Source organism: Agelaius tricolor, unplaced genomic scaffold, assembly GCF_023055355.1.
Source record: "Agelaius tricolor isolate 1412-34295 unplaced genomic scaffold, bAgeTri1.0.p SCAF_10, whole genome shotgun sequence".
NCBI lineage: Eukaryota > Metazoa > Chordata > Aves > Passeriformes > Icteridae > Agelaius > Agelaius tricolor.
The window spans coordinates 24407715-24427823 of record NW_027269270.1 but is presented as its reverse complement, the minus strand read 5'-3'; the positions used below and the strand labels follow the sequence as shown (position 1 = coordinate 24427823).

At 45.8% G+C, this 20109-nt stretch overlaps 1 protein-coding gene across 5 annotated transcripts in view; it reads right to left on the bottom strand.

Annotated features, from left to right (window-relative positions):
* GLI2 (GLI family zinc finger 2) overlaps window positions 1-20109 on the bottom strand; it is a 191859-nt gene that overhangs the window by 12334 nt on the left and 159416 nt on the right. For all 5 annotated transcript variants that reach the window (XM_071435246.1, XM_071435247.1, XM_071435245.1 and 2 more), the window contains 6 exons: window positions 16719-16920; window positions 14415-14628; window positions 12749-12862; window positions 9528-9659; window positions 5781-5930; window positions 1986-2150 (listed from right to left, as the gene is read on the bottom strand). In XM_071435246.1, the coding sequence (XP_071291347.1) occupies window positions 1986-2150; window positions 5781-5930; window positions 9528-9659; window positions 12749-12862; window positions 14415-14628; window positions 16719-16920 (977 nt within the window). The remainder of the gene's footprint in view (window positions 1-1985; window positions 2151-5780; window positions 5931-9527; window positions 9660-12748; window positions 12863-14414; window positions 14629-16718; window positions 16921-20109) is intronic.

The following is a 20109-nucleotide window of genomic DNA, read 5'->3' as shown; positions in this document are numbered from 1 at the left end:
CTGGTACAGATCCTCTGCTGGTGGCTGTACTGTTCCTACACCAGAGAAGGGGTAGGTGTCCTTTAGGAGAAGCAATTGCAGAGCATAAGATGCCTATCTGTTATCTGAGTCTTTGATTTGTGGTGTTTGAAAGCAGCTTGTGCCAAGTGTCAGCATATTTAGATCAGGGTCCACAAGAGACATGGAGCTGGATGCTCCTGCCCTACAGCCTCACCTTCTTGCACAAGGGGAACCCAAATGATCTGACTTTCAAGTGTGTTCAACCTCTGCTCAGATAAGCAAGGAGTCATCCCACATCCAATGCAGCTCCTGATCTGGAACACTCGAGAATCTGAACCCATTGGAGAAACTACATTTACTAACACATTCAAAATGAAAACTCCACATGGGACATTAGTTGGCTCAAATGGGAAACTGCCCTGCCTAGCAAAGCTCCTGGTAAAGCTCCAGGGATGTGACCTCAAGTGATCTATGGCAAAAAAGTTGCTCACATACTGTCAGTGTGCACAGACTGGGCTGAGTGAGTCTGTATCCAGCACTGAGAGCTGTACCAGCAGTCGTGATCCATTCACATGAGAATCCTTAGGAATCAAAGGGAGATGCAAATTTCCTTTAAGACAGGAAACAATGTTGCAAAAATGTAAATCTTCAGTGGCCTGATTGATTTTTTCAGTTTGAGAACATGGAGAGTGGCTTAACACTGCAAAATTAGAGGTGGAAATATCCCACAATGAAAGGGACAATGGATCCAGCACTGGAGGAAGGCAGAAAAAGCATCCAGGGCTGGAGAACAAGCAATTTCCAACACCTAAATCGTGAGATTAAATCGTAATTGCCTACCTTTTGGGGAAAAAGCTTTAACAGAAACATTCTGTAGTCAAACACCACTTACTGGGAATGCAGGATGCCGAGCAGACGAGAGGCTGCAACTTACCTTTTTAGTCCCTCCTGGCCTCAAGGTTGGTGTAGACTTAAAACATCTCCAAACTATCCAGTTTAAGTGTGGATATGGGTTAATTTTAACCTTTGTCTTGCTAGTGGAGAACAATCCTGACGTTTGGGTTCATACCCAACCCAGTTCAAACAACCCTGAGATCCTAGTCATTCACCAGTCCATCTCAGCATCATTTCAGCCTGGAAGAGGTTTCTAGATTTTGAGTCCTCATTCTGACTCAAACAGAATCTCTGAAACCTACAGAGCTTTGGTTATCACTGACTGATACTAGGCCAGAGATAAAAATACTCCCAACAAGCCCTTTGTAGACACAGCATCGCTTCAAAAGGCTGTCAACCGTGACAACTGTGTTCCATTCTCCAATGGTCGATATTTAACTGTTGCAAATTAGGCTACAGACTGAATTCTTCATGGCTGAAAACACTATTAGAACTTTAGAGTGTTGTTTTTCTTCCCCTGTCAGCTAATTAGTGGTAATATAAATTTCAATCGTCGGCCGTGGTTGATTGCAACAGACCATCACATGCGTTACAATAAAGGCAATTTCCTCTGCTCCCCAACTACTAATAGTGGGTCTTAATTATCCAAGGTTAACAAAGCATTGCATTGTGCTCTATCATTGTACATCAAATGATGGAGGGACTATTATTTCCTGAGCATCAGGATCCAGGGTAGCTGTTATATTACTGCAAGTCTGCTCCACAGTAATATTAAACTCCACTTGCACAACTGTACTATACTATCTGTGCTATTAAAAATTATATGTTTGGAAAATGCTTGTTTTCATTTCCAAAGTCGATTAAAAAGTTTGCATACTTTAACATCTGTTTATGATTTCAAACACAGCTTTCATAAATATAAAGCTAATGTGGTCTGGCTCCCCAGCAAAAATAAATCCCATTAAAAAATAAGATAAACCTCTCATTACAGTAGGTTTCTTTTTACATGCGTCCAGTGTGTAAAGTGTATGTTTATTGTCAGCAAAATTTAAAAAAAGCCCTCCGTTGAGCTGTGGTGAGCCCAGGCTTACCTCATTGGAATGTGTCCTGTTCTGGTGCTTGGCTCTGTCCGAGGCATTGGAAAAGGCTTTATTGCAGCCTTCGTGTTCACAGACATAAGGTTTTTCTCCAGTGTGGGACCTCAGGTGTGTCTTTAAGTTCTCCAGGCGGGAATAGGCTTTGGAACAACCCTCAAACTAAAATAAAAAAACCGCATGAGGAGTGATTAATTAACCAGAAAAATTTGATTTTCCCCCTGCCTAAACCCTTCCAATCTGTTTCTCATTCTTTCTTTTTTTTTTCTTCTTTTTAAAGGGCTTGTGTTTTAGGGAACAACATCCACTTTGTTGGGAGAATTTGCTTCCCTAGGCAGGCTGAGAGTTTCAGAAGTGAGTCATATTTGAGGTGCTACTCCTTGTTGGGTACCCACCTGACATTTCAACAAGTGACTCTTTTTTTCCAGCAGAGCTAAACACCCCTCCACTCCTCCCAGAGCTCTCCTAGCCCCTCCTGCCACCCCTCTGCATCTAAAACACTCGGAAACAGGGGCCCCCCTCCTTCCCACCTAGGGAACTGACAGCTTCTCCACAGTCTGACCAGCCTTGCAACTTCACTAGCACCAACACTGGAAAGAGCAGACAGTTCCCTAACACACAAACAGAAATCTAGCAAGCTTTAAAGTTTCCCAAATTACAGCTTGGGTTTACTCTTGGAGGATGCTGTGGTCAGGCTGTCTGACATTACCAGTTTAAAAAACAAGACTCTCAATCTTGAAGACAGATGGATTTTTGGATGATGAAACAGGCCAGGAACCTTCCTCCTGGAAGGAAACCAGCTGCCCACACAATGAGAAGGAGCAGCCTGGGAGACATGATGAGGCTTCGGGTGATTAAAGTCCTGCCACCCTCCATTCTGGCTGGGCTGGAGGCTTCTCCCTGCACCTGCCCCATCTCAGCATGGGAGGGTTTCACCTCCAATCAAGGAGTCTCTAAAGTGCTCTTTGACAAAACAAGTGGGAGGTTTTAAGAAATGCAAGGCTCCCTTGGAAATTCTAGCTAAATGTTGCATTGCCTGTTCAGCTGGGAGCATTGAAAAGTCCAGGCTGTACTTCCTATACAAAAATACACCCTTTAAATTTCAACAAGCAGCCCCTGCTGCTGTAATGTATGTGCTGTATTCTAGTCACATCACTTAAACATGTCTACAAGTTCAGTCCAGTTGTGACAAGACTTTACATTGCTCTGCTTGAGTCTTGGCCAGTGAAAAAACTGGAGCCACAGCAGGACAGGTCATGCTCTGTGTCTGATTTTTCCATGGGCAGCTGAGTGGTTCTACACATCCAAAGGTCTGGTCACAGGCACTGCATTCAATAGCAACAGCACCTGCTGCCTTGGGCTCCACATGCACTGCTGGACTGCTAGGGAGGGAGGCAAACATGCAGCCCATGAAACCCATGAAGCATGTAGGTACAGGTTGATCCCATGCAACATTTTTGTTGGCAAAGGCTTACTTAAGATCCCCTTTCAGGTCTAGCATAGGGATGGTGGACATAAGGCAGATTTGTTCTGCTCTTGAGCTATTCACATCTCTTCAAGGACCAGTAGGAGAATCCTGCAAGAGCTGATTCCTTCCACAGTTTTGTCAGGGCGGGATGGATCCAGTTTTTCTTCCTCAGACAACTTTCATTAGCCCATTTGTCCCACAGAACATGCCACAGCTCTGAGGTAGCACAGTATATCTCTTTCTTCTCTTGCCCTGTACAACAATCCTTTACAAGTCAAGTCTCTACAGTTATTGAAATACATCATTCCTCTTGCTGGAAAACAAAGGGAACTCAGCATGAGACAACTCATGCATCCAATCTAGTTTTGCTGGATACCAACACAAAAATGCAGTTATTAAGAGCAAAAGTTCTGAGGCCACATTTTCAAATAAAAGCTTCTCAGCAAAGCAGGCTGTGCATGTTCAAAGCAGTTGTTCCCACACTTATGTGTGGATTTGATTATGCCAGTGGGAGTTCTAGCTGTCGTCTGTTGAAATAATCCTTGACCAAATCCCAGGCTGCAATTGGGCTCATCTGTAGCTTTATGTACACCACAAACTTACTTGTCTGAAACCATTGTTGCTTTGAACAATCACTGCCAGACTTGGACAAGGAATGCTGTGCCACAGAAGGGCACCGTCTGCAGAACTGCCATTATCCCAGACAACTGGAAAATGGTGTTCCTCCAGTTTGGGGACATGCAACATACTGCACATGGAGGGCCTGCAGTTCTCCAGGAGGCAGAGGATGACTTGAGACTCAAACACAGCCTTGCCATTGCCCCAGTGTGACAAAGCTGAGGCTTGAAAAGGGCAGGATTGTGCAGCAGTGTCTTTTTCCTGCTCCACCACAGCACTAAAGAGGATTCAGCCACTGCTGGATTTGTCTCCTGAGTCCCTCTGCCTACAAGGGCAGGCTAGACTTGCCCTCAGTGCTCACTTTGTATACACCAACAATCAATATTTCTTGATACTTTTAAGGAAGATTGGTAAAGCACTAGACTGGGCAAAGTGCTTTAGAAGATTAAAACAAAGGACATGGCCCTGTGCCCCGGGGGAGCTTATGCTCTAAATTAAATGAACACAAGGCTGGAAGATTGATAAAGGAGTCATGCAGCAGGCAAATCATACATATCCTAGTATTTGTAAGCAGGAGCTGGGGCAGAGCCAGGGAGTTAGCAGGGCTGGAATTGGCTAATGGAGCAGAGGAGGAGGAATATATGGGAGGAGGGCTCAGACATTTGCTGAGCAGGAAGAGACTCATCCCCAAGACTCTGGGGAGAGGAACAGTGTAATGCTGATCGCAGAGGAGCTATGAAATGCCATCGGGAGGAGAAGGCAGAGAGCAGAGGATATCAAAAGACAGGGAGGAAAAGAGGAATAAAGGCTGAAGGAGATGAGGAGGGAGATTGTGAACACCTCTCCCAACAGCTGACCACAGTCACTGAACTCCATAACCTTGCTTCCCTCTTGTGCCTTGCATCAGGCATCCTTGGCTGCCCCACATCAGCAAGCAGTGTGGTGAGAGGCTCCAAATGTGAAGGCACATATGGGATTTCATATCTTGAGGCTAAGGGGAAGGAGAGCCCAGCTCTCCCATGTGGTCAGTGAGCCTGCACCCACAGGGCTGAGATACAAAACAGTACCCCATACTCTTCCTCAGGCAATGTTTAACCCTAGACACAGTGCTGCTGGTATGCAGAAAGTCTGGAGACTGAGCACTTCTTTGGGGTTTAAGCACCTATGGCTTATCCTCACCTCTGGATTAAGAGAGCAGAGGCAGGAGGTGTTGGCCTAGATTCCCAGGGTAGAAAGAGACATGTGTGTATGCTTTGGTCCATGGGTGAGGGAATCTTGCATTCCCAGCAGCTGTAGTGGGTGATGACAGGTTAGACACAGGGTTAAGCAACTCCCCACAGTGTGGCATTACTGAATTTCTTTCTTGGATGTAGGCAACTAAATTGGCTGGATTTTCACCTTAAGTGATGTGTCCTGAGTTGCTTTGGATCTCTGTGGTAGTTCTGAAATAGTTCTTCCCAAAGAAATGCAGTTTTGCCCACTAACACCTCACCCACACTCCTTGTCCTCTTGTCTTCTTGTCCCCAGGGTCTAACCTGCAAGTAGCTGTAACCCAGACACAGAGGGCTGGACTGGCTCTGAGCTGCTGCCAGTGGCTGGCCTGCTAGAGCCCTACCTGAAGCCATGCCCATGTCTGCCATCACATTTCTGTGACCACCCCAGCCTGGTGTCCCACTTGCCAAGTGAGATGTCCCCTGCCAGCTCACCGTGCACTTGTGTGGCTTCTCTCCCGTGTGCCTTCGCATGTGCACCACCAACATGTACTGGGCCTTGAAGGGCTTCTGCTCCCGTGTGCAGTCCTGCCAGCGGCACACAAACTCCTTCTTCTCTCCATGGATGTGGTCGTTGTTGATGTGCTGGTAGGAGAGAAAGGAAAACCAGGTCATTCCTGAAGAGCTGATGCCAGTGAATCATGCACAGTGCTCCAAAAGCCAGATGTTCCCTCCCCAGTGCTTGTCAGGCACTGCAGCACCTGGGTGCCAGGTGCACAGGTGACACCACAGGGATGTGGACCCAGCACTGTGGTCTGGTGTGTCCTGCTGAGAAAGGTGTGCAGCACCCAGCACACTTGGTACAAAGCAGGCCAAAAATCAGAGGTTTGCAAAAGCAATGGGAGCTTCTGGGAGCAGGGAGCCCTCTCAGCGTGCCCCCAGCTGCTTGATGCCACTCTTGACAGGGTGACAGAGTAATTTTTGTTTCTGCTGAACCCTCCTGTGCTGCATTTACACACCTGAGACCCCTTCCTGGGATGCTGCTGGAGGATGATGGACAGGAGACAAGCCTTGATTGGATTCAATAATCTTAAAGGTTGTTTCCAACCTAAATGATCCTATGCATCTAAGTCCATATGCTGGCCTGATGACATCCACCTGCCGTCCAGAGCTGGTGGCTGGCAGGAAATGACAGCATCTAAGAGCTATGCAGCAGGGAGAGCTCATTTACTGCTAATTGCTCAGGCCCACAAAACTCTGTGCTGGAGTGTTGAAAAGCCAGACCCAGAATGGTGCCTTCATCCACCCTGGTAGGGAGAAGTGGGCTGTTTTTTCCCAGTGAAGGGCAGATGAAGCCCTGCTGAAAATAAACAGAGCCAGGGGCCAGCCCATCGGCAGCGCCGCTCCCGCGGCGGCCTTGTCTCTCTGAATGGGGTCTCATTGCCAAAAATAATGCCTGTCCTCGCTCCTGTGTTTTCAGAAGACATTCACTGACAGGAAATCCTAAAATAAACCACTTTGGTTTTGGGTTTTGGCTTTTTTTGTGCTGAGATCTTTTCCAGCCCCCGCCTTCGTCCCCAGGCCAAGGCCAGGCACACATGTTGCAGCTAGGGATGAGACTCTCTTGGGGCCGTGAGGCAGCATGAGGACACAAAAGTACATTACAACAGATTCATCAGCCTTCACAGCTCCAGCTGAACTCAGTCTCAGTGTTCTGTGTACTGCAGAACAATCCTGGAGTCAAGGTCCTGCTGCCTGGGGTCCCAGCTCTACCCAGAGACAAGAGGAGGTGTGTGGGGCTCAGCTGGTCTCTTGGGCACCACACACAAACACTGAGAGCCAAAGCTGTGTGCTGGGAGAACTGGGGAAGCCTTGGTTTGGGAGAGGTTTTGTATGGGTTTAGAGTTCTGCTGCCTACAGTTCTGGTTTTACAATGTGGCATTGGTGTGAGATTTTAGCCTCAGATGGTGGAAATCTGATGAACCTCTCCAGAGACCCACGGATATGCTAAACCATGTCCAGGCCAGCCTGGGGAGACACGTCTCCAGGCTCTGCTTGTGTGGGAGTCTAACTTGCAACCAAGACTACACACAGCAATGCTGGGAGTGTGGAAGAGCACAGGCTTACCCTTCTGGTCTTGTTTGAGCCAGAGGAAGAACATTTACAGGAAGGGAACTGTAGCCCCCATTCAGGACTATTCACTCCCTGTCTAGGCAACATCTGCTTCCCATCACATGGTGTAGGAGGAGTTGCACAGCTCACCCCACTTCAGCTACAGCTCCTTAGCCCCTACCTGGCTGAAGGCTTTGCTTGGGCTTCTCTCAAACTGAGTGTGACCTTTGAGGTTGGGAGCAGCAGCAATGCTTGCAAAAATATGTCATCACTGCTGCTGCTCCCTGTTGACATGCACTTCTCCCACAAGCACACTGTGTATGGGGAACAGACCCTGCTCACCCAGGTACTTTGCACACAAAATACAGTTTTTCCATGCATGGTGAGATGGCACCTTCTCAGAAGCTGGTCCACAACATCTGTATTTCATTTGCATGTGTATTTTGGGCATCCCAAATCCACAACCCCATGTTGCTAGTAATCACAGTACAGAAGACTCAATTTTTGTAACCTTCCAAATTTAGGAAAATCTTGGGATATTTCATCAAATGTTTTTCTTTGCTTATTTTTGGGGTTTTTTTCTGGAAATTGTGCTGAGCTGCCTGGTGCTTTGTACTTTGCTCTGGGCAGAGTTAGTTTATCTTACATCTGAGAGGGAAACACACAAAAACTGCTGGACACATGTGAGCCCAGCCCATCTGACAGGCATGCTGCGGTTTAACCCCAAAAAAGCAATGCCCCATACTATGCAATGTGCAACCCATTAAGCACCTGATCACTCAATTGGCCTTGAAAACCGTTTCCAAATCTGTCTCTACTCAAGGACTTGATGCACTGAACCAGTGGCTTCTGGCACAGGCAGGCAGGCACTAGCCTTAGATGGAAGAAAAACATGTGCCCAAAATTGTAATTTAGAGTGTAGTCCCTCTGCACAATGTTTGTGTGCAGAACACGGGCAAATGGTGACTGATGCCAATTTGGGGGCATCAAAACGTATCCAAAATGAAGATATATAAAAAATGGTGAAAGCAAACACAAGCCCTCAGGAAGGGGGCTACATGTGAATTGCACATGGGTGGCCCCTGGCAAGCTGGGAGCCTGTTTGAGACAAGCAGCTAAAGGCTGAAGGAAAAGGAAAAGGTAGCAGCTCCTGAGGCAAAATGTGTTTAATCCAAAACTCTGCTGCAAGCATCAGGGTTGCTGGGCTGGTGAATTCCCAGCAGATATGGGCTGGCTTCAAAGAAATGGGACTTGCACCACAGACCCAAAGTAAGGACTAGGGAGGTGTTGGGCTGGGAGCAAAATGGGGCTTAGGCACAGATCATGTCTGATTTCATAGGCACTTCCCTGAGGATGAGGAATTTGTTGACCCCAGAAGCCAAAGGAAACCAAATGGTAGATACCCAGAGGAAGCAAAGCATACAAAAGGTTCTTGGAATTAATTAGAACTGAAAATCTGATTAATGACTTGGTTTGGGGATCCTTCAGAGAGCAGTTTTGACATGGGTTTGGGAACATCACTGTGATTATGGAAGCCCTGTTGCCCAAGATTTAGAAAATCAACCCACTTTCTGTATTTCAGACACTGGAGCATATCTCCAAAGTCTGAAAGTGCTCTGTTTCTGTGGGAGGGATGAGCTGAGCAGGTCAACAGCCTCTAAGTGATATAGCTGCACAGCTCATTAACAGCAGCATTAGAGACTTTCCCAGCCTGGACCAGGACTGAGGACAACATGGATGATCCCTGACCCATAGCTGGTGTAGCTCTGTGGGAAGGCTCAGTGAATACGGCCAGTGAAGAGAGAAGGGCTCAGCCCCTTTCCCCATTTTCTGATCCAGTCTTCTGCACTGAGCCTTCTGTCATTGGGCCATGCACAAGGGAGACTGAAAGTGCAGCCTCAGCAGCTGAGAAGGGAGCAATATCACATAATCTATGAGAGCCTTCTTTCAGCTGAACTCCTCGGGGAGCAGCGACCTGCTTTGGCAGTGTTTACACACCGTATCTCTGATTTGCACCTTTAGTAGCTCCCAGGGTGAGCTCTGGCTGTACAGCAGCTAGTGATAAAAAATGAGGACAAGTGCACAGAAACCCAAATTTATCGCTGGGGTTTCCTCCCAACCATTACTCACATGGACGAGCTGCTCCTGAGTGTCATATTCCTTTGTGCACCCTTCCCAGTGGCAGTTAGTCTCATAAATAACCTCAGGCTCCTGTTTACATTCATCCTTATCAAGATCTTCTTTCAGGTCTGTCAGATGCTCCTGCAACACATAACGGTGCATTGTATAAGGTGAACTTCTTTCATCTGAATTCCTCCATCACTCATAGATTACAGGGCAAGTATCAACTGATCACAAAACCATGCTTTTTGTGGCTACATAACATCCACAATTACTGTGAAATAAGGAGCTACAGGGTTTTGGCAGAAGTGGATCAGAGCTGACGACAAAATATGAAACACCCCAAAGCCACTGATGAAGCAGTGCCTGGATTCAGCTGGGTTGGGGGCAGTCCCAGGAAAAACTGAAAAAAAGAAAGAGCTGGCTTCTGACCTTTATGTTATGTTATGTTCTTTGCTGGAGCAACACAACTGATCTGGGCAGAGTGGAGAAACATGAGCATAAAGAAATCACAGGGCAGTCAGAGCCCAAAGCCCACTCACCTGACATGGGCTGGGCAGGGGGTTCCTGTTTTCTGCATCTCTCAGTAGATGAGAAAATGATAGCTAACCCAAAGATTTATGCCTGCAGGATGCTCCACAGGGATGAAGTGATGAGGTCTCAAAGCACTTCTCCTGAGAGGGGAGTTTGGAAAGCTCGAGCAAGACCCAGTGAACAGTAGGTTGCAGAAGAGAGCTCCTGGGACTGTGGACTCATTAATGAGTTACTTTTATGCTGGGTACACTGCGAGCTCTCTCCTTAACTTCTCTGTCTAGCCAGATCCTCAGTGCTAAATGAAGCACAGAAGATTTTTGTTATGGCTGCTAGGATTAAAGCATGGGCAACTACACAACAGTGTAACATACAACATAATTAGTACAAATGTGAGTAAGGACAACTGTCAACTCTGCATGGATCAGATACCTGCACTACAAACAAGGCCATCAGCACCCACTATTGGCTTGGGAATCTAGCAAGACAAAACCCAGCAGGTTTTGACCCCCTTCATTCCCTTTCCTCCCAGACACTACCGCTGCCTAGCACAAAGCATCCTGCCTCCAGGACACCTTCAGACAGAAGAGATTTGTTTTAATTAGCTCTTATTTAAAAAAAAAAAAAGATATTGCAAGGTGGCTCTTGGGACAGGAAACTGTAGTAATTTACAGAAAGACTTCTGGAGATTCAAGCTATACTAGAGCCCAGAGCAAAAGTCTGAGAAAGTTCAAAGAGCAGCTTTTTTTCCCTGAAATTCCTATTGGTTTAGCTTTAAACACTAATTTTTTTATGCTTGTCTCTGTGCAAAGTGCGGTTCCTGGACAACTGCAATTTTCTAATAAAAATCTTATTTTCCCCAAATTTTTATACTTTCTGTGGGAAAAATGGAACTGTAACAATTTAATTTGTTGAAAAGAATTAACTTGTTTTATTTCCAGCTAGTTCAATGCTAGTCTGAATCTGTACTGGAGCTCTCTTGTGGCACTGCAGAAGTTCAGTAACTCAGGTCCCTTGTGCCTGGTACTTCACTGTGTCCCACAAATCTTGTATGATTGTATTTTTTACAGCACAAACCATCATGGGAGAGACTGTCTTGCCAAGGATTGCAAACACCCAAACCACAACTCATATGAGGTGTTTGAAATGCAGCATTTCCAAAACAAAACATACACGTTTTTGGGGATAGATGAACTTCATAGTCAGCAAAAAGTGGATCAGTCAATTACTAACTGACTGTAACACAACTTTCAGCACAGTGTCCTGCAGAAAAGGAATTTCTAAATTTAATCAATTCTTCTTGCTTAGACCAAAGTATACACCCACTATACTCAGTTTTTTAATCTGTTCTCCTTGCCAAGAACGGGCTTTTACACGGTACCTTCTAGTAATTTCCCAGTCAATACTGAAATACTGCAAGATGTGGAACCTACATTTCTCTTGGGGAATTACTTCACATACCGCCTCATTAGGAACTATTAGATGATCAGCGTGCATTTTCCTACCCCTAATTTCACCTTGCTATTCTAATAAAATCTCACTGCATTACTTTAAACTGCTCCATTCACTGCCAATTTCAGTGTTTTTAAGACCCAGTGGATAAAACCCCTGGAGCAGGGGTGAGCCAGGCTGGTGCTTTCCAAGCACTCCCAAGCTGGGCGCACACGGCTTCGCATGGAGCAGCGCAGGGAGGCTGGCAGCCGTTGTCTGTCCCACAGCTCCTCCACTAACACATGCTTTGAGAAAGCAACTGATGGCTTTTGAATATTTTTTCATTTGCTGCAAGAAATAAACACATTGCCCTATTAGCCCAGGCGGTGGCCAGATTGGTTTTTCAGGGCGTGTGATTTTGCAGCAGTGTGTGAATGCACTCCTAAACTCAAAGCTCCAGAGAGGTGCCTCTTTGCCCTAATCGTGCTGACTACAGCATGTTTATCTTTCCCTGATATGCTATCTTCATCAATTTTACCAGCCCCCTGATGACTACACACGTTGCTGTCCCCATGCATCATGCTGAGACCTGCTCCTGAACCAGGGCAGGAGGAGAAATTTGTCATCAACTCTTCCATTCGCTTGACAATAACATGGCTTAATATTTCATGAAAATGAAGTGCCCAGAGCACTCCTGATAGTTTACAGTTGTGATAAAGGACGGTCAGATGGATACTGTCAGCCATTAAGCAGTTTGCAATCACAGGGCTCCAGAAAGAAAGCAAAGGCCTCTGGGCCCTTCTTGGTGTCAAATGTTGTGTCACCAGTGTAAAGGATGTTTCTAGGAGCAATTCCTTGTTGAATCAAGAAGTCGTCCTTTTTTTGCAAGCTTTCTACCTACATGCAAGTTCCCCTCATAATCTATGTTTTCTCTGAGACACTAATGCTGCTTGCTTTGCAGCACAGAAAACTCAGACATCATTTTTCCATTATTATATTTGATATATTTGCTCTCTCCTTTTTTTCCTTATCCAAGCACAGCAACAGCAAGCTGAGTCCCAAGTACCCATGGAATGCTTCACTCAGTCACTGCAGCTCTGCCCTGTCCCTTCCTGGGCTTTGTGCTCCAAGAGACACCTGCCTGCCTGGCAGATTTTGCTGCCTTGCTCCCAGCTACAACAAAAGATGCCAAGAGGATCATTCCCAAAGATGAGTTCCAGCAGCTCGCTGCCTCAACCCCACAACATGGCTCACAGGAGGGAGGTTACCTGTGTGTTTGGGGACACTGGGGGCAAGCCCTCAACTTCAGTCTTGACTTTGCTGCGTTTGTTAATTACTGGATTGACGGTGCTGCTCACGGCCGACTCACTGCTCTGCTTGCTCTAGGAAAGAAAACCAGGCAAGAAATGGCACTGGGGTTTGGGATGACACACAGACAGTGGCCCACTTCATCATTGAAAACTCACTTTAAAATCAGTCAAGGTTGAGTTTCAGGAGTGGCAGGGGACAGCAGGGTTGGCCTGGGGTTCATATGAAAACCAGCTCATGTAGGTTTGTGCAAGGCAGGGGGATGGGAGAGAGGGAAGAATCAAGGGCAGCCTCAGCTTCAGGCTCACTGGGGAGCTTGGCCTCGCCACTGCTGCTCTGTTTCAGAGCAATCCAGTCCATGGCATAGCCATCAAAGCCTTATACAACCCCCACCCAAGCCAGTTTTATTTCTCAATGTGACAAAATGATTTGCTGAGAAAATGAATTCCTGGGGGAAGCAGGGGTCTCTGGTTATATGTGAGGGCTCTGGCATGCTGTGTCCATGAAAGACTGTGTGTGTAATTTGCTAAGCTCTTAAAAAATAAGAACAACTTCAGGAGAAAAAACATCCCATTGTATGTGCATAAAATTGGAACATTAACATTTTAAATACTCTTGCTAATTGCTCAAGATTGGTCCTGCAAATTTTTAAACAGAGGCAGAACTCCTTCCAGCCACATTATTTTGGTAGCTAGTTTTGTAAGGAGAAAACAAAACCAATCAATCAAATAACCTGCAATAACAAACAGAGTTTGCAGTGCAGCAGCCATGAGAAACCCTAAAACAATAAACCAGTCTGAAAAGTTCAGTATGATACTACTAGAACAACGATTTGAAATGGGTGTGACATATGGTGAAATAAGTCTTTGGGGAGAAAAGCAACTGCAATTTAGACTTGGAAGGAATGTAAGTGGAAAAGAAAAATGATTAAGCATGTGCTAGGCATATTCACTAACCCAGTGCATGCGGAGGGCTTGTGCACACATATATGTGCTTGTGTGCTCACAGGTATTTGTAAGGATGCATTTAAGGTGTTGGGATCTCATTCCTAGTTTTCAAAATCTGGCCCCTGGTTTTGCAAAATTTAGCAGTAAAAACTGACAGCAGGGACACATTGAGAGAAAACCTACTGAAAAAGAAGAACAGCAAGTAAAATGTGAAGAGGTCCTACATAGGATGCACTTACACATTAAAGATTAAGACCTTCATCATGATTCAGATAGCACAAAAAAGGAAGGAGGGACTGGTGAAGGTCCCAACAAGAAGCTTGGTTCACAGGTGCTTATTTTGCAAAACACTACAGCAACTGATGTCCCTCAATTTCACAGCATATAGCATGTTCAAGGAAATTTCCTGCCTGGGATGACATTGCATACTGTGTTCAATACTTTGATGGACCAAGGCCTTTGGTTTCTGTAACAACAGGTGCAAGGAAGGGAGATGGGTGCAAAATTTATCTGTGCCTAATTCAGAAACACTTGCCAGGAAAAAGAACAGCAACATAAAGGCACAGTGAGTAAAAAAGAGAATTGCTAGAACTCCCACAACCACCATGAAGGGAAGCTCACCTCCCACGGAGAAGGTGCCTCCACTTCCACATGTGCCATGCAGGATGGCTGTCCCTACCTGGCTGGAGTCAGAGATGCAGTTGCTGTTGCTGCTGCTCTGTGCTGGTGATGGGTTCACGGAGATGACTGCCATGTGCTGCCGTGAGGGGAAGGTTGGGGATGGCTGGATCAGGGGAGGAGTGTGTCCAAAGGCTGAGCTCAGGCCTCTTTGCTGGGTCAGGATCTGCTGGTACGTCACGGGGTTAAGCGGGTGGGGGAAGCTGAATGCCGGACTGCAGCAACAGAAGAAATAGAAATGATGACGAGTTATTTTAAACAATATTTATCATATTAGCCAGTCACTGATTCAAGTTTGGCTTCTCGGAGACTCCAGGAACCAACCTGCAATACCCAGATAGATGCCTTCAATGCCAGGATAAGCCTGACTGCCTACTTTACTGCAAAGTCATCATTTGACTTGCATGTGCCTCAGCAAACTTGTGAATCATTTTGACCCAAGCATTAGACTGATCATGATTTCCTTGCTTCCTATGTAAAAAAACCCAACAAAAGCCCTTGGGAGTTCATAAGAGGATGAGACTTCGGTAAATCTGGCTTTGCAGCCCCTAAGGCTCCTGGGTTTTCCCATGCAGACCTCTTTTGCAAACTTGCAACTTTGGGGTTATGCTAACCTGGATATGAAAAACAAGCATCACCTGGCTCACCTGGCACAGATTACAGCAAGGATGAATAAGTATCCACTTAACATAGTCCAAAACCATGCAATTTACTCTGCATTCAGGTGAGGGGAGTGCTGGCTCAGGGGACTGCTGAAGCATGTCACCCTTCCTATGTAGGTCACTGGTTCATCTCCAATCTAGGTCAGCAGTGACCAGGAACACCACTCCCCCTGGCTGCTTGGGCAATAACTGGGGCAACAGGTCCAAGACAGGATGCAGCAGTGGGGAGCAGTAAAAACAAAACTCTGCTTTTGGAAAAAAGGGGTTAACTCCCAGGAGCAAGTCCACTGGGCAGAGAGGGAGAAGCACAGGAGATGCTCTGTGGTAACTCTAGATGTGTGATAAACAAACCATAGACAGCTCAAAAATTGATTATTTGCCACCTTCAAGAAGTGGCTGCCCTGAACCTTTACCCTCATGGTATTTTCACCACAAAAACTGCCTGAGGTGTGACTGTTCAGAGAATAGGGCCATAATTAGAAACACGCTTAATAACCAATTTTGCTTTTGGAGAGAGTATTTCATTCCTGCCTTTAAGATGCTGTAAAAATAATAACAAAAATGTCTTTTCATACCAAATTTCTGGCAGTTATGCTGCTATATATGTTACCCATTTTACAAATCCTGACATTTAGGATATATTTTTAGAACACTGAGAAGGGGTTAAAATTCTTTATTATTAGTTGATTATTCCCTTGGAGGCTGAAAGTTGACCATTAGGTCAGTCCCTGGACTCTACTGATTTGTCAAAAATACCAGATAGTACTCTTAATATCTGAGTATAAGTTGACATGCTACAGGTATGTGCAGCTAATGACAACAGGTAAAGAGGCTAGAAAAAATACGATTACCAGATAAGAAGTTGCAATTTGTTTATGCCAGTCTTATGTTTGATTTTACAGTCAATTTCTAAATTATGCTGCTGGATAAAGCAACTTACATAATTAATGCTACACTTATTAATAAAAACATCTCTGTTTTCCCCCACAAGTTTTAAGCATGCATAATCTTCGTAACCCTTTGCTTTGCAACATCAGTGTTAATTAGATCTAACATTTTTAACAGTTAAGTAACAAAAAGAATAATAACATTGTGAAACTTGGGTGAAGCAATCACAGTAGGGATTGACAACAGTCAGCTGGCTAATGTAAGTGCTTTTTAATGAAGATTTGAACAAAACTTTACTCAAGGGTTTAGATTTGGTTTAAATATGCTTTTAGAATTAGGCTCTTCTATCCACCCAGGCAACATTTTTTCTAAGAATGTGGGCCAGTAATTTGGAGAGTACTTTGGGGCAATCTCTTAAATCAGAGTGTTTCTTAACCAGTCAAACTGCTCACAATGAGCATTTTTTAAGACCAATTTATTATCTGGTTCTGCTTGCAGGGACGCATGATCATACTGTAATTACTGGAAACGTGGTAGCCAATAACCCCAATCCAGCCAAAGAAACCCCACCCCAAATGCCACAAAATACCTTTCCACATGAAAAACTAGATGGGGGCTTTGATTTACTATGCTACACAGCCCTGATGCACAAAAGCAGAGGCTGCAAGGAAGGGAAGCTCTCCCTTGCAGGAGGATCATCCCTTCTTTCATGCGGGTGTTTCCTCAGCTGAATGGAGCTGATCCCAGAGCTTTACCTGATTGTCCCGGCAGATAAATGGCCGTAGGAGCCACTCGCTGCTGAGCTGCTTCTGGAGTTGTTGATATATGCCACAAGAGAGTTTGGGGAGGTCCTGATCATTGTCTGGAGATCAATGCTGGCATCAGAGAGTGGGGAGATAGACAGGGCTCGTTTCCGGCTTAATCTTGGAGTCACCCGCGGGCTCGAAAACCGGGACACTGCAGGAAAGAGAGGCTTTGTCAGACAAGACCCATGGGCTGCTCCCTTCCTGCAGGCAGGCTGGAAGTGCTGAGAATTGCTGCACTCATGACTGCTGTGGGATGTTCAGGACACAGGAGCACTGCAGGGACCAAGTGCCCTTTGATGGGAGGTTTCCTCTCTTCTGGGTGCTGAATCACAGGGGTCGGGCAGCACCATGAACGTCCGCTTGCTTTGCTGTCCTCAGGGGATACAGAATCCTGTCCATAATCCCCTTTCATGGGCACTAAATTAACTTAAAAGGGAGAAGGCCAGCAAGGTTTCCATGAGTGCAGCCATGCCTGTTGACTCAGTGTCAGGAGGAGAAGGCCAGGGGAGCCGCACATCCAAGCTGGGTGACCATTGCAAATGGTGAGTGTGTGCCTGTGCGCGGGGGGATCGGAAACCAAACGAGCATGAGCACAATGCTGACCAACCAATTAATGAAGGAGGCGAGGCTCCAGAAACCCTGAAAGTAAATTAAGAGTTTTAAGAAAACCAATTTGGCAGCTCAGGCACAAAGTTCAAGCTCTCCCCCTCTGAGGGGACCTGCCAGTGCCTGGACCCTATTAGCAATTGTCAATCATTCAGGCATGAAGTAATTTCCAACCCTGCCAGGCCCATTTATGGATCTGCAATACATGATGGGTTAATACTGTATAAGTTTGGCATCTCTCAGTGTTTCAGCACCACTAACTGGAACTACTGACTTCACCCAAAGGAAACTCTGCCCAGGCTCGACCCACCTGCAGATCTCTGGGGTGGCATGGATGGGAGCTGCAGATGGATCAAATCACAACTTTCTTCAATGCTAGGGTACCAGATCCAAACCCTGCCTGGAATGACTCATCCCTCCAAAGAAGTGTTTGGATCGTGTATTAAAAAAAAAAAAAAAAAAAAATCTAAGGGTGAAATATAGCACTTGGCAATGGGTCCTGGCTGGTAATCCCTGCCATCCACCTAGGGGTGCAGGAGGGCTCAGCTGCTCCAGCTCCTTTCCTTGATGAGCACAGCAATGTATCACTACCTGACTTGTCCAGTGGTGGTCTCCCCAGAAAGCATCCTATGGGTTTATCCTATTAAATGCTGTGAATAAAATACTGAACTGCCCAGACAGGCAGTATGAGACATTTTCCTCTAGCAGGTTGAAGGCACCGATTTTGGCTGCGTATCACCAAATACAAGCCTGGCACTTTCTAAGAGCGTGAACTTTCTGTCCTGATGACAGTGCTGGTAGGTGAGAGGCTGACTGGGATGTAGAAAGAGGTAAGATGTGTCCTGCTGGTGTGATCAAACAATTCTTTGTGCAACTGAACTCGTCTCAGCAAAGCCTGGCCCAAAAGGCTGAAATGGAGATTTCCCAAACTTCACATCTGGTTCCTGAAATCTGAGTCCTGCCAGAGCCCTGGACCAAACAACATGAAGGTTGCTTGGGCCTAGATCACAATGGTCCTCTGGCCATAAGGAATCTTGATTCAATACATGCACCACAACCTGGAGGGACCTGGGTGCTCTTCCCAGTCCTCTTCAGCCATACCTCCTTGAGCAAGTTGCTGCTTCTTTCTGTGTCCCTATTTCCCAGTGTCATCTATTTAAATGAGCTCCTTTAGACAGGGCTTGTATTTTATTCTGTACATACTGCACCAAGTGCGATGGGGCCCCATCTCAGATGAATTGTCAGGATTTCTGTCCTACAAATAATATGTGTATTTCCAGATATAGATATTGTTTCCTGCATTTGCATTCCTACAGTCTCCTCCTTCTCTAACAGAAGGAAGCAGGCCAGATTTGACAGTCATATTTATCTCTGTTACTCCCACATCTCAAGGGAGATCTGTTTATTAATGTGCCACTTCCCTTGATAAATTACTAAATAGAAAGAAAAGCCTTGTACTCATTTCTCGCTCTTCCTTCACATGATTTATGCTCACAGTGCTGGATCAGCCATTGGTCCCCATTAATTTGCAGAGGGAAGAAGACCTGATGTCCAACAGAACCAGGGTTTTAGCAGTGCAGACGATGTGGGCACTCCTCCCTGCTGCACACAGGTATGTCATTTTTTCCCCATGTAAAACTCTGTGGAAAGCTGTCAGATTATCAAGCTCTCTTGGGAATTCTCCAGCCCAAAACCAGTAATATGCATTGTGTTAGTGTCCACTCTAATTTAGATCCTGCAAGTACTGTGGGCTGTCTGAAATGTTTGATAGCAGATCCAATAGGTTGGGCTCATGCTTTACACGAAAGCCTCTTAGGTCTTGCAGGCCTCCACAGAAAGCTGTGACCTAAAATCGTGCTATGGATGAACAATTCTCTCTTCTTAATGACAGCCTGCCCAAGGTACCTGGGAAGAGAATCGTCTGGGAAATGAAGAAGGAGTTTAGGCACATGAAGAATGCTCACCAGTGCATTTAGGAAGAGAGAATCTTTTCAAAATTATTATTCAAAAGCAGATTAACAACACTGGGATTGTTCTAAATAATAAAAGTTTGCCTGACCTGAATCTTCTGATCGGAGGACATGGAGCAGGAATGTTAAATGGTAGCAGGCAGCAGCAGTGGTCAGCATTTGTGTGGCTGTACATAGCAAGGGGTTCAACACGGGCTGACTGACAGCCACTGGGGCACATAAGCAAAGTCCTCTGCTGCGTGAGGTCCAGTGTTGCTCAAAAAGAAAAGCCACACACAACTGTTCAGCAGGGACTGTGCCCAGAGAAGGAACTAAAGGCGGGTTCCATTTTTCACACACACAGATGGAAAGCTTTGGGAACATTTATCACTAACACTCCTCTCTCCTCTCCCCTGTCAGAATGAACAGGATTAGTTTAAAGAATTTTTTGATGGTTGGAAAATATGTTGGGGGAAGTTCCCCAGACAGCTTAGAGCTATGAGGAAAGTCCAGATTTCTGTGCTAGAAGGAAAGAGTATCCTTGGCAATTTCCTGTGGTGCCTATGAATTATCATATCCACAAGTTGCTCAGAAACTGGGATACTTCTTCCAAATTTAGCTTAATCCACAACAGGCCAGTGATGACCAAATGATCAGCTCTTACATGTGGCAGCTTGTGGACCAACTCTGGCGCCTGATCCCAGTGCCCAAGGGCAGGATCAGATCCCAACTCGTCTGGGAGGTGGGAGCAGAGGTTCCTGCTCGGACCACTTCTGTGGCCGTGG